A 14,280-nucleotide genomic window follows, 5' to 3' on the forward strand; every position below is an offset into this window, starting at 1 on the left:
AACAACAGCTGAACATCATTCCCTTACTGACCACGCTGATTATCAGGAGGTTCGCGCATGCAAAAAGCGCAAAACTGCGACCTCCAAACCACCAAATGTGGATGTAATGGAAGAGGATGGCTCTGTCCCAGACTCTCCTACCTTCTCAAGGGAAAAGATCCCCCGATTATTCTGCATGAAAAGAATAAATGGATGTCACTAAGGAATACAATGAACAACTTAAAGATCTCTTACCACAATGCAAAGAATGTCACAGATGGTGTTAAAATTCACCCCAAGACTGTTATGGACTATCGTCGATTAACATCCGAGTTAAATACCAGAGGAATTCAGTATCATACATTCTCACTTGGTTCTGAAAAAAATCTCTAGGTAGTGATCAGAGGTGTATCTGAGGATGTCTCCACAGAGAAATCACTACAGACATACCACAAACATCCCTCCTAGCTCCAATCTTGAGGTCACTGGCATTGAGATTCTCACGAGTTCTGTCGGCAAATTAAAAATTTTTGCAGCATACCATCCCCCACAAAAATCATTATTATTTTCAGATTTGAACGCCTTATTTGATACTGGAGAGCCTACCATTGTGGCAGGTGATTTAAATGCCAAGCATTCTACCTGGAATAGCCATTCCACCAACAGAAATGGTCAGATACTACAGAACTATGCTGATTTCTACAACCTTCATGTAATAGGTCCTGCTGATCTGCAGCTGAATGATTTACCACCAATAAAGGTCAGCAGAATGATCAGGAGGGACAAGACCCCAATGCCACTAGTGTTGATTGAGATCAATCAAACCTACAAACACATATATGACTTGACGACCACCTGTGGATTGAAAATCTCGGTAGAGAGGTTTTGCCACTGGGCAATGCCATAGATGTCAAAAGTTTGGGCATGCCCAGAAAATGTGTAGGGCCAAATTTAAATGCTTGAAGTGTGGGGTCGGTCACCCAACGAACACATGCTCTAAGCCAAAAATCTACCCCAGCCAAATGTGCCAACTGTGGCAGTCCTCACACTACCAACTACAGAGGATGTTTGCATAATCCATGTAATAGAAAATCTGAAGAAGGAACATTCTCTTCTTCTATTAGCTCACCTACATCAGTGACTACTTCACAGCCTCCTAAAGTTCAGAATAAAGACTCTTGAGCCCATCTGCTGAAAACTGAGGCCCCCCAAAAAACAACTCAAAAACAGCAGTCTAGAACATATGCGGATGTAATCCGCCCCAAACAGACATCCCTAGAACAGTCAGCATCACGCCCAAATTTGACAGCTATCATTACCGCTTCCTTGGCAAACATGCTATTAGATTTTAGCAGATCTAATCCTTCACAAAGTTCTACTAATAGATTTCTAAAAGACACCCAAGTCATCATTTCAGCGCTCACTAATGAACTGTAAAAAATTAAAACCAGACTTGTTAGAGATAATAGCCTGGAATGCAAACGGCTTGAGAAATAAGATCCTAGAACTTCAAAATTTTGTCAGACAGATGTCCTTTTACTAAATGAAATGCACCTAAGACCTGCAGATAATCCCAAAATTTATGGATATCAATCGTACAGAACTGACAGATCAACCCACAGAAGTGGAGGCACAGCAATTTTCATCAAGAATTTTATCTTTCATCACTCCACAAACATCCCTCCTACCTCCAATCTTGAGGTCACTGGCATTGAGATTCTCACGAGTTCTGTCGGCAAATTAAAAATTTTTGCAGCATACCATCCCCCACAAAAATCATTATTATTTTCAGATTTGAACACCTTATTTGATACTGGAGAGCCTACCATTGTGGCAGGTGATTTAAATGCCAAGCATTCTACCTGGAATAGCCATTCCACCAACAGAAATGGTCAGATACTACAGAACTATGCTGATTTCAACAACCTTCATGTAATAGGTCCTGCTGATCCCACCCATCACAACACTTATGGTAGGGCTGATGTATTGGACATAGCCATACTGCAGCACATCAGACTCCAATACAATTTAATGACAATCAATGATCTATCATCAGATCATAACCCAATACGGTTAAAATTAGGAAATCTTGAAAAATTATCCCCACCCCCTCACTCATTTATTCCTTGTCAAAGGCTCTCCAAGGTGCTTCCAAAATATATTGGTCCTGTTCCCATCATTAAATCAAAAGAGGAAATTGAAACAGCTGTCAAAAATCTAACAGAACAGATTACAGCAGCCTGTGCAGCAGTTACTACCCTTGCAACTACCCACAAATCCAACGACTTGCCTGAAGATATTATGAATCTGATTAGAGAAAAAAATAAAGCTAGAAAAAGATACCACCACACCAGCGCCACAAGACAAGCGAATCTTAAACAGGTTCAATTCTGCAGTGAGAGATGCACTTGCATCTCTCAACTGCAGAATTGAACTCAACTCTGGGAGGAAAAACTGACCTCCATCTCCACTGACAATCACTCTGTATGGAATCTTATCCAAAAGATTAAAAACAGAAATAAACCTCTTCCCCTCTTCAAACAGATTCAGGTCTCATCCACATTGATGCTGATAAAGTTGAGGCAATAGCAAATCATCTTGAAAAACAATGCAAACCCGCATACGACCACCTTGATATTAGTCATATCTACAAGATCCACCGTAACGTCAGATATTCTCTCAATTCAGCTCTCACACATTCCACTCAAATTGCACCCACCTCACCTGCTGAAATATATGCTATTATTCAGAAATTCAAGAATAAAAAGGCTCCTGGACCTGATGGTATCTCCAACAAAGTTATAAAACTTCTACCACGTAAAGCTATTGTTCATTTAGCAAATATAATCAACTCCATCCTTCACTACAAATATTTCCCTTCCTACTGGAAATTGGCATATATAATACCAATTCATAAACCTGGAAAAGATCCCACTTTGCTTCAAAATTACAGACCAATCAGTCTCATCTCTAATCTCGGAAAAATTGCCGAGAAGGTAATTCTTACTAGGCTTCAAGATTCAGTACTCCGATTAAATATCCTGCCTGAGGAGCAGTTTGGCTTCCGACAGTTGCATAGCACCACACAACAAATACACAGATTGGTGGAGCATATCATCACAGGTTTTAACTGGCGTCAATGCACTGGGGCTGTTTACCTAGACTTAGCCAGTGCATTTGACAAGGTTTGGCATTATGGTTTGCTATATAAACTAATATCATCCGGTGTACCAATCGGAATCATTCAACTCATCAAGGCATACCGCTATGATAGGCACATGCAAGTGAGATTAAGTGGAGCAGTCTCTACACAGAAACGCATCTTGGCTGGAGTTCCACAAGAGTCCTTACTAACACCAATTCTATTCTCCTTATACTTGCATGATATACCACACAACCCATTATCTTCAATTAAAGCTCTTTACGCTGATGACACAGCGATATTGGCCAGATCATTAAAGCCTCACCTAGCCATCAAGAAACTGCAAGAAAACCTACTGCAAATTGAACAATATTTTGCCAAATGGCGACTCGTAGTGAATCCTCTGAAGAGCGTAGCCATCATATTCTCTAGAAGATCAGTGCTTCCTAAAGAAGATATTCTCCTATTTAACACAAAAATTCAGTGGAAAACAGAGATCAAATATCTTGGTGTAGTACTGGACAGAAAACTGACTTTCAACTCCCATATCAAGACTCTCTGTGCAAACACATCAAAAACCATAGCTCAGCTCTACCTGTTAATTAACAGAAACAGCAAGCTGAGCACCAGAATCAAACTTCTCATATACAAACTGATGGTTCGTCCAATACCCACCTACGTCTCACCGGCCTGGAGCCATACTTCAAACTCGAATATTATCAAATTACAACGCATTCAGAACAAGTGTCTTAGAATGATCCTGGGCACTCCATGGTTCATCTGAACTGTCCAACTGAACCAGGACACAGAGATCCCCTATATTTATACTTTCATGCAGACTATAGCAACCAAATTCTTCTCAAAAGCAACTGTGCACCCTAACAGACTGATCCAACTGGCTGCTGACTATGATGCAATGGAGTATTCTAAGCACAAAAGACCTAAAGCCATCCTCAACCCCAACACTGAGGATTAATCTCCTAGCCCACTCAGGGCAAGCAATTCGCTTATAAACTCTCTCAACTCACAGTCTCTATTAAGATAGCCGGGAATATGAAAAGCTTTTGCTTCACCCGTTAAGCCAGTAATGTTAATAGTAATAGTTAATAGAATCAAATTGCAGCTATACCAGATGACGATTCGTCCTATCATCACCTACGCCTCTCCAGCCTGGAACCATACCTCTAATACTAACATTATAAAAATACGAGTACAGAACAAGTGCTTGAGAATGATTCTGAACGCCCCATGGTATGTTAGAAACAATCAACTTCATAGAGATACAAATATTCCCTATCTTTTCTCTTTCCTACAATCTTTAACATCTAAGTTCTTCCTAAAGACGTCTATACACTCCAACGATTTGGTTCAACATACGAAGCAACGGACATATTCAAACACAGAAGACCAAAATTTCCATGCCAATCAGGGCGAGCAAACTGCTCATAAATTTTACCCTCATTGTAACCGCAACAGATAGCAGGGAATATGAAAAGCATCTTACTTCACTCCTAAAGGCATAAATGTCAATTGTAAAAAAAAAAAAAAAAAAAAAAAATTAGCTGCGGCCCCTTTGGTCGAAATATATTTCTTTCTCATTTTAATAAGTTTTGCTCTTTTTTTTTTGTTATACTTCTTTCATGTTCATAACAACTAACAAATGTCTAGTGTGAGGAACTGATAATTGCAAGCATTCTTTTTTGTTTGTGTTTTTGTAAAGTGCTGCATGACGTATAGAATATGTGGGACTTTATTATGTTACTTTCTGATTTCACATAACATTACGGACTCAATTCTCGCTACTTTGAGGTTCTGCTATCAGAGTTACGTCGGTGCAATCGCAAATATGTTGGTCGGCGACGTCAGTATCTTGTGATCAGGAAAACTTGTAAAATGAAATGTTTATTTTCGAATGGCTCGTAAATTTTATTTACATGATATATAAAAAAAAAATTGTGTTTTCAGGTAATGTAATCATATATTTATATACACACACGGATATATATGTACTGGTGAGGTGAGCTGTAAGCGTATGAAAAAACTAGCCAGTAACAGATTAGAGGGAAAGTAAATATTGGTGACGAGAAGTCACGTGTTATTTGGAGTGCTCTTGGAATCTAAAATGTAAGTTATTTAATAATGGGAGTTCTAGGAGACAGTTGGTTCGAAAATTTTTTGGCTTTCAGAAAAAATCCTATTGCTTATATACAGAAGGAAAAATTGTCCATTGGAACTTTATTTCTTGATTTGTTAAAAGATGTATGTTCCGAAAAACTGGAAAGCCACTGCAAGATTTGTTTGTTGCAGTTGCTTCAAGAAAATGTATCGGTATTATTGCAGACAGCAGAACACACAGAACAGATTGTTGGCTCATTAAAAAGTCTATATTTGACCTTAGAAAGCAGAGAAGACAGAAGATTGTTAAAATGTCAAATACTTGTTACCATAACAACTATCCTTTTGAGTTTTGAGGAAGAAAATGGTGGGCTTTTTGCTCTACTGCTACAAGTGAAAGATATGCTTCTTGCTATTATTAAGGAACCAAGAGATCACTTTGCGAAAAGTTCAGGTAATATAAAAGAGCAAAAAACGAGAGACCACTTGCTTATATCTACTGCATGCAAATGCCTTGAAGAAATAGAGCAGTTTTATCCAAATTTGCTGTTTGGAGATCTAGAAGAAATATGGCAGTCATGTCAGAATGAAACTTCTTGTGCTTTCCAGTCATATGCATCTCTTGTAAGCTTAATAATGGAACATGCATTATTGGAAAAATTTTCAAAAAATGAATCAGCTGAAGGAATTGTGAAAATAGATAGTCAACTTCACTTCAATGATATTGAAGTTTTGCAGGTTGCAATGTATCTTTTAGATCATCTTGTGTTTATGACATCCATTGCAGTGCACCATATTATGAAACATCTTATGCTAATTGTGAAGTATACCTCTGAACTTCTTCCTGTTACTTTTAAAACCTGGATTCCAAGACTGATATATACTTCTGATGTACCTCTTTTTCATTTAGCTTTCTTAATGCTTGAAACTTTTGGAACTGAACTTTTCACTGTTCAAGAAGAACAAACACTTCAATATCAGTTAGTATTATGTTCTAATCTCCCCTCAATTACACCATCTCAGAGATTATTATACTTGGACTGGTTGTTATTTTGGTTTCAGAAGGGATCAAGTTACTGGAATATTACATCATTACAGTTTATAAAGTTATTACCTAGTACGTTTGATGGTCCTGATACTCAGGAAAAAAAACTTAAGTTACTAGCTCATTGTGTTAGTAAAGAATCAGCCCACTCTCCTGAGTTATTGATGAAATCCTTAGATAGTTTGAAAAAAAAGGTACTTAGAAGTTTCCAAGTTCGCTATGTGAGTGCCCTATTCCGGACGTTATTTTTTTATGTTGGTTTGCATGAAGAAAGATTAAAAGCAGATATTTATAAATGTGTTCTTAATATTGCACTCTCAGCACCACAGTTGATACCATATCCCTTAAACTTTCAACGTTCTGTTAGGGTTTATCATCCCAAAAGTTCTCTCCCTGAAGAAATAATGATATCTTTAGTTGAGCATGTTATAAATCTTCCATTTCATGAAGTTGAAAAGCATCTCTTGTCCTATTTACTAATATTAGAAAATTCTGCAGAAGAGAGTGCAGATATTTGTAGACCAAAGAAAATCTTACATTTTCTAAAGAATCTATTAATGAAAGAACTGCATAGTTCCAAGAATTGGTTGTGTGGAAGTAGTATTCTTTCTGTGTGTCATAGCATCTTAGAATACCAGAGCTGTGAAGCACTACATAAAGATATTGGTGATGTCCTATATCTGCTAATGACACAACCATTTCAAGATGTTGATGTAAAAGCTCGAGCTAAAATGTATTATGCAACACTGACTTCTCTGTCTTCATCAAGGGTTCATCATTTATTTAAGGGACAATCTAAAAAAAATGATGCTAGAAACTCAATTAGCAGTCTAGTGACAGTTAATGAATCAGGCTATAACTTTCAAGGCCCATTTCAACAACTTACAGATCCAGTATTGGAGTTAGTTAAAATAGAACCAACATCAGAAGATATTCTCCCTATTCAGAAAACTTATTCTGTGAATTTCAGCTTGGAAACTCTTACCAGTTATACTGATTATGTCATGTCCCCTAGTTTCCAACCAGCAGTTCAAGTTCTGCTTCTGCTTCAGCATTCCCAAAATGCACAGGAAAATTTTCAAATACTTTATGCTGTTCACATTACTGTACAAGCAACACCTGCTTGTGGAGAAATCAGTGATATTGAAGTGCCTATTTTAAAGAACAGTACTGGACATCCTATTCATCTGACTATTCAACCTAATGTTTCTTGGCCAGTTACTTTAAACTTCATGGCTGAATTCACCTGTGAAGACCATAATTATATGTGCAAGCTTTCTTCTATTCAGTTAAATTTTGAGGAACTGTTTCTTCCCTTGCCTATTCTTCCAGAACTTTTCACCTCTGATCCTCAGCTGCCAAGAGCGCTGTTCAATATGCTTTGGGAAACATATAGCAGTGAAGCCAAAGGTGGTGACTTTTCTAGTCAGTATCATATGTCAGTTTTCAGATTTACAAAAAATAATATAAAGGATCTTTTGACAAGCAAATGGAATCGTTTCCTAATACCCAACCACGACAATAATCCCAGTGATAAGGATTTTGATATTTGTGATGTTGGTATATTATTACCACGTAACTCGCATCTAATGATGAAAGTGAAAATGGGAAATAAAACTCCATTTATAACTATTTTAACAGATAACTGGAAAATTTTGCCAATGCTAAATGTTTATCTTCAAAGTTTAGATAGCTAGTGACCATTAATTAATATTTTATTACTTTATAAGATCTTTCCTTTCTCATTTTATATTTCTCCCATCAAATAAGTGCTAGTAAGTTAGAAAATTAATTTTCTTGCAACTTTAAAATTTAATTTCTAGATTTATTTCAATGTAGATAAGAATCCTTACTGATTTTAATAGAAATAAAAGCTGGCTGAAAGGATAGTGTTTGTACTTTTCAACCAACAAGTTGCAGGTTCAAATTCCACCATGTCATTTATATTTGTGGAAGTATGTTGATGATAGATGGTTTTCATCATCCACTGATGGATCTAGATTTAGTTTTGGAAGGGATGATGACTGAAAAATGCTAATTAGGTCTCTTTTTGACACTTCTTAGTGTATTAAAATTTTACCTCAAATCTTCACTAATATGGTGATGATGGATAGGGACTAGAAATTTCCTGGTCATTTTGCTAAAATTGTGAGGACAACAGCAGGTCATGGGAATAATGCAGAGAACGCTGACATGTAGAAGTAAGAATATTATGATTTCATTATACAAGCCTTTACTCAGACTGCATATGGATTACTGTGCAGAGATTTGGTCACCCGGTTCCCAAAATGGTTCAGAGACAATTGACTAAGTCAGTTTCTAGTCTGTGTGTGGGGAGTATGAGAACAGATTGAGAATGCGAATTGCAGAGCCTAATGGATAGAAGGAAGAGGAAGGAGATGATAGAGACTTATGTAATCACCTGATTAATGTGGATGAGATTTTTCAAAGAACATCTGGAGATGGGAGAACAAGAGGCCATCCCTGGAGGGTGTTAATTGAGGGGGGGGGGGTGAGGAGTAGATTTTTTGCATGGAGAGTGGTGGGTGATTGGAATTCATTGCCTGAGTGTGGTGAGTGCAGAGACAGTGAATATGTGATGAAGGCATGATGAGCTGTGCATGTGAGAGTGGGACCTCTCACAATGAATCTCTTGACTCCATGAGGTCTGATGATAATAGTAATAACATTAATCTCAAAGTTGTAATCTGTAATATTGTTTTGTTTTGATTTCATAATGAGAAGGGACATGCTTTTCTGTTAGTCTGTCACTGGTGCGATCATCATTATCCTACTTGTTGGAGGCCTGAATGATAATTTTTCTTAATTCAGACCATGTTTAGTATAGATAGCAAGGTTCTCTTAGCTAATATGCTGTAAATTTCTGACTTTTGTGAGTGGGATTAACAGTAAGTTGAATATCTCTTACCAGTGTGTAAACTTCAATCACTTGGACCTACTGGTTGTTCGATTCATTTGTCTATATATCTGCATATGACTAACTCTGTTCTGATTGGATAGATTTTAATGGAATAGAATTTTTACAATCTTTACTGAAAATATAGTGCACACTTAATTATGCAGTACTATAACACCCCTTGAGGATACATATACGGAATTGATGATGATAACTAAAAATGTTGAGCTATTATTCAAGGAGACCTCCATGGAGTCATGACTTATTATGGAAGGTCTGCTTTAGATGACAGTCTTTCATACTGCCTGAAACTATAGTCTGCACTTTCATAATCCTATCCTCTCAGGCTTAGCAGCAGCTATGCTCCTACCACTCTTTCAAAAAAAGTTACTTCTCACTCTCTAATTCACTGCTTTTTTTTTTACAACTTCCATTTGGCCTCTTGTCCTCTTCTTTCTTCATATTTTGCAATAAGAAAAATTTCTTCTTTGTCCATTTACTACATACCTTATAACAACTTAAGTGTCCCAATCATATCATCCCATCATCTCCTGTCCACAAAACTATACAGATTACATATTTTCATTTGATACTCATAACCAATATTTCTCAGTCCTAATATCATTTTTGTTACCTGCTTTTGTGCCTTAAAAATTTTGTTATTTCCATTTTGGGTCTGAATCGAGCCACTTTTTAGGAAAAAATAAGGCAAAAATGGATACAAATGAGAGGTCTGTACAGTAGATATGCTACCTAACCTAACCCACCCAGTATTGCAACCTGAACATCTAATTGTTAGGATTACCACTCATCCTATTTTTGGTAGACAATCCAATTTTTTAAATAAATGTCCTTCAGGGTGAAGAAGTATATCATTTGTACTTGTTATTTTTATCATTCTTAGACCTCTATGGAGTCAGTCAAAGACTTATCATGGAAGGTCTCTCCATCATGCATGTGCAACTTATCACACCATGTCTTAAACACATTCAAATTCTCTGAAGATGCTGCATCAATGTGTTTCAATCATTCACTACTCTTCATGCAAATAAACCTGCTTCTCACTCCTTTGCTGTCATTGTTGGAAGAAGGGCATCTGAAAAACTTCTTCAGTGTTAATCTTATAAGACCCCCCCGTTACAAACGTATACATCTCTATTATCATCCTCTCCTCTTCCTATCCACTAAACTGTAAATTGCATCTTCTTAGCCTTTCTTCATACTCAACATTCCAAAGACCAAGAGAATTATTGTTAATGTATGTGATGATTTTCTTTATTATTATTATTATTATTTCCCAAGACCTCATCTGGGAGGTCCTTTTATCACACACACATCTCATCATACCGTGTCTTAAACACACTCAAACTCCTTGCAGACACCACACTCTCAGGCAAGGCATTCCAATCATTCACAACCCTGCACGAAAAAAACCTGCCTCTCACTCCCCTACTCACACCCTCTTTATACAGTTTCCAGGGATGACCTCTGGTTCTCCCCTGATCTCCCACTATTCTCTGTAGAACTTCTCCACCATTGATCTTATAACAACCCCTTACCAATTTGTAGGTCTCTATCATATCTCCCCCTCTTCCTCCTGTCCACCACACTCTGCAAATTACATCTTCTCAATCTTTCCTCATACTCGGCATTCCAGAGGTCAGAAACTACCTTAGTCAGTCTCCTTTGGACCCTTTCCAACATCTCTTCATCCTTCTGAAAACCCGGTGACCAAATCTGGGCACAATAGTCCATGTGTGGCCTAATCAAAGCCTTATACAATGGAACAAGAATCTCCCTGCTTCTACATGTCAATGTCCTCCGCATCATTCCCGTAAGTCTTTGTGTTGTCTTCACAATTTTGGCAATGTGTCCCCTAAATTTTAGATCCTTATCCACTATCACCCCCAGATCTCTTATTTCCTCTACCTCCAACAATATATTCTCACCAAGCATAAATTCTGCATCCCATCTTTGTTTACCAAATTTTAAAACCTTACATTTTGCAACATTGAACTCACATCCCCTTTTGCTTGCCCAATCACTCAATTTATTCAAGTCTTCTTGCAAGGCCACAACATCTTCACTACTCTTTATGGTTCGTCCCAACTTTGCATCATCTGCAAACAACTGAATATCTCCATTAAAATCTTCGCCAATATCATTAATATACAAGTTAAATAGTAATGGCCCTAAAACAGACCCCTGAGGCACTCCACTAGTGACTTTCCTTTTCCTGGATATCGCACCCCCATACACAACTTGTTGATACCTATCAGATAGCCAGTCTCCAATCCAATGCACTAATCTAATATTCAACCCCATCTGCTCTAGTTTGACCGTCAACTTATCATGAGGTACTTTATCAAAAGCCTTTGCAAAATCCAAGCATATTACTGTGTGTCCTTCTCCTCTGTCCAAGGAAGCAGTCACTTTATTGTAATAAGTAAGTAGATTACTAAAACATGACCTTCCTTTAGCAAATCCATGCTGTCCATCAAAGATTATACTATTGTTGTCAACCCAACTCTGGATCCTAGTTCTCACAAGCTTCTCCAACAACTTAACTACACCTGACACACAGATAGGCCTATAATTTGATGCTCGAGTTCGATCACCTCCTTTATGAAGTGGCACAATCTTGCCCTTCTTCCACTCTTTCGGAACTTGACCAAGTGCAAGACTCGTATTAAAAAAATATGTCAAGGCAGGTGCCAACTCTCTGGCACATTCCTTCAGAATACGCAGTGATATATTATCAAGTCCCACAGCCTTATTTACATCTAGTTTACTCAACTCCTCAAACACCTCTTGCTCACTTACAGTCAGTCTCTCTTCCCCATCATCAACTGCTCTCAATCTCTCTCCATGAAGTCACATTCACAAGATTGAAAGATCTTTATGAACTGCTCATGAACTGCCCACACATTCTGCATCAGCTATCTTTATACCATTTCCTCCAAACAATATCATCCTTCCATAATCATTCTTTCTTTTGCTGGCTACATATCGGAAGAACTCCCTAGGATTCTTTTTGGCTTCATTAGCTAACTGCTGTTCATACCTCTCTTTAGCTACTCTCACCAACCAAGTCACTCTCCTTGCCTGGTCTTTGTAGACCTCATGAAATTGGTTACTTCCACTTGTCTTATGCTGCCTCCACAATGCCCTTTTTCTCTGTATCGCATGCTTAATCTCTTTATTCATCCATCTCACACCTACCTTATTTAGCTTTCTCACCCTTGGAATACATTTAGACATTGCATCTACTAAATAGTTTTTGAAAATCCCCCAAGCTGCATTGATCTCTTTTCCAGCTAACTCCTCATTCCATGCTACACCTGCAAGCTGTCTCCTGAGCTCTTCATAATTTATATGAATTATTTTATGTGTATATGATTTGAAACATTTCATTTGCTACCAAGCCACACAATATATGCAAACATTGCTACAAAAACAGAATATGGAATAATACCATTTACACCTACATGTGCATGAATAGTATTTAAGAAGTAGTGAGAAAAGTATTCCCTCTAGTTTCATCAAGCAACTAGAGGGAATCAAGTGCATATAAATTGTTTATTTTTAATACATAATGTAAACAAGGTAAACAAACAGTTTATTTTTTGATAATAAAAATCAAACTAAAAAATTGGGTATTCTTGAAGTTATATTATTTTGGTAACCTCCATGGAGTCAACAGACTCACTGTGTATGTGTGTGGGGGAGGCACACTCAACCAACAATATCATAATGAACTTTGAAGTCTACACTGTCTACATTCACAATGCATTCCACTCACTAACAACTTTCCACATAAAAACTATTCCTCACAACCTTCTTCACCACATCTTTATACAACTTCCCTGGATGGCCAGTTGTTCTTCCCATCTTAACAGCCACTTTTTTTTTTTATAATTCCTTCAATATTAATATGGTAGAATCCCTTAACTAACTTGAATGTCTCTATCATGTCTCCTCTTTTCATGATGCACAATAGTCCATATTTGCTAATACTAAAATAGCATTTTTTTAATGATAGTTTGATTAAAAGTTGATTATAAATTTTAATAGTAATTTGTCATGCATTGGCTTTTCAATTTGTTATTTGTTTTTATTTTCAATCAAATAAGAACAAATAAGCAAATCTTTGAAATTATAAAACAAAATCAAAAATATACATATGCCAATTAGATTTTGAAATCAGTAATATAAAAAGAGTTGACAAGACAACTGAAGATATTCGAGATGTCTACAGTAATTACTTTGAATGACTGCTAAATGAAATAAGTACTGACAGCAAGGTTGTAGACTGCTTTCTACCATTCATGGAATAGAAAATATAACTTTTTCTACCTCAGTTAATTGAGATAGAAAATCTTAATTTCAGCTATCCAAAACTTGAAAGGCAGCTGAGTAGATGATTTTTGACCAGAAAAGCTCAAATGTATAGGTATAAAAGTTTTACAATGGCTTGGATGATCAGGAAGTGTTGGAGGATTCAGAGATGAGTGACCCAGCTGGTGATAGGTCTGTGGAATGTTCCCTGAGGATTATATGGATTGCAGAGTTTAGCTGACAGGCAGAGAGGACGTGATAGAAACTTGTAAATTACTAAAGAGATTCTATAAGATCGACACAATAGAAATTTTTCAGTGCATAAGCAGTAAGGGGAAAACAAGGGGTTACACCTGAAAGTGGTGGAATAGTGTGGACTAGGACGAGTAAGGGTGTGTGGACTAGGTTCTTTGCTTGGAGAGTGGAATGGATTGCTAGAGGTGGTTGTGAGTGCCTCAGTAGTGAATAAGGAGAGGTATGAAAGGAACTGCATGAATAATGGTTAGTGTGGGTCTCCTGCAATGACTCCATGGAGATACCTATATAATAATAATATAAAAGAAAAAATTATTTATTGATATTTACTATGATTATACATTAATTTTTCCAATTGTTAAGTGTATGTTTTTCTTAATAAATATTGTTAGCTTGTGCAAAAATACATTTCGCTAACCACCCGTTAATGAAAACATAGATTTGAAGTGTACCATTGCGATACCATTTGAAATAATGTGCTTGCAAAGT

General features: G+C 37.1%; 1 protein-coding gene across 1 annotated transcript; it reads left to right on the forward strand.

The window, feature by feature from the left end:
* The first annotated feature begins 4,852 nt into the window (after positions 1 to 4,852).
* LOC150097728 (AP-5 complex subunit beta-1-like) lies at positions 4,853 to 8,170 on the forward strand. Its single transcript, XM_090407225.1, has one exon. It carries the CDS (start codon positions 5,261 to 5,263, stop codon positions 7,976 to 7,978), a length of 2,718 nt encoding a protein of 905 aa, XP_090263351.1. The 5' UTR covers positions 4,853 to 5,260; the 3' UTR covers positions 7,979 to 8,170.
* Positions 8,171 to 14,280: the final 6,110 nt, after the last annotated feature.

The sequence above is a fragment of the Typopeltis vanoorti genome, chromosome 17, assembly GCF_054136105.1.
Source record: "Typopeltis vanoorti isolate ZY-2024b chromosome 17, IOZ_Tvanoo_1.0, whole genome shotgun sequence".
In the NCBI taxonomy this organism is placed as follows: domain Eukaryota; kingdom Metazoa; phylum Arthropoda; class Arachnida; order Uropygi; family Thelyphonidae; genus Typopeltis; species Typopeltis vanoorti.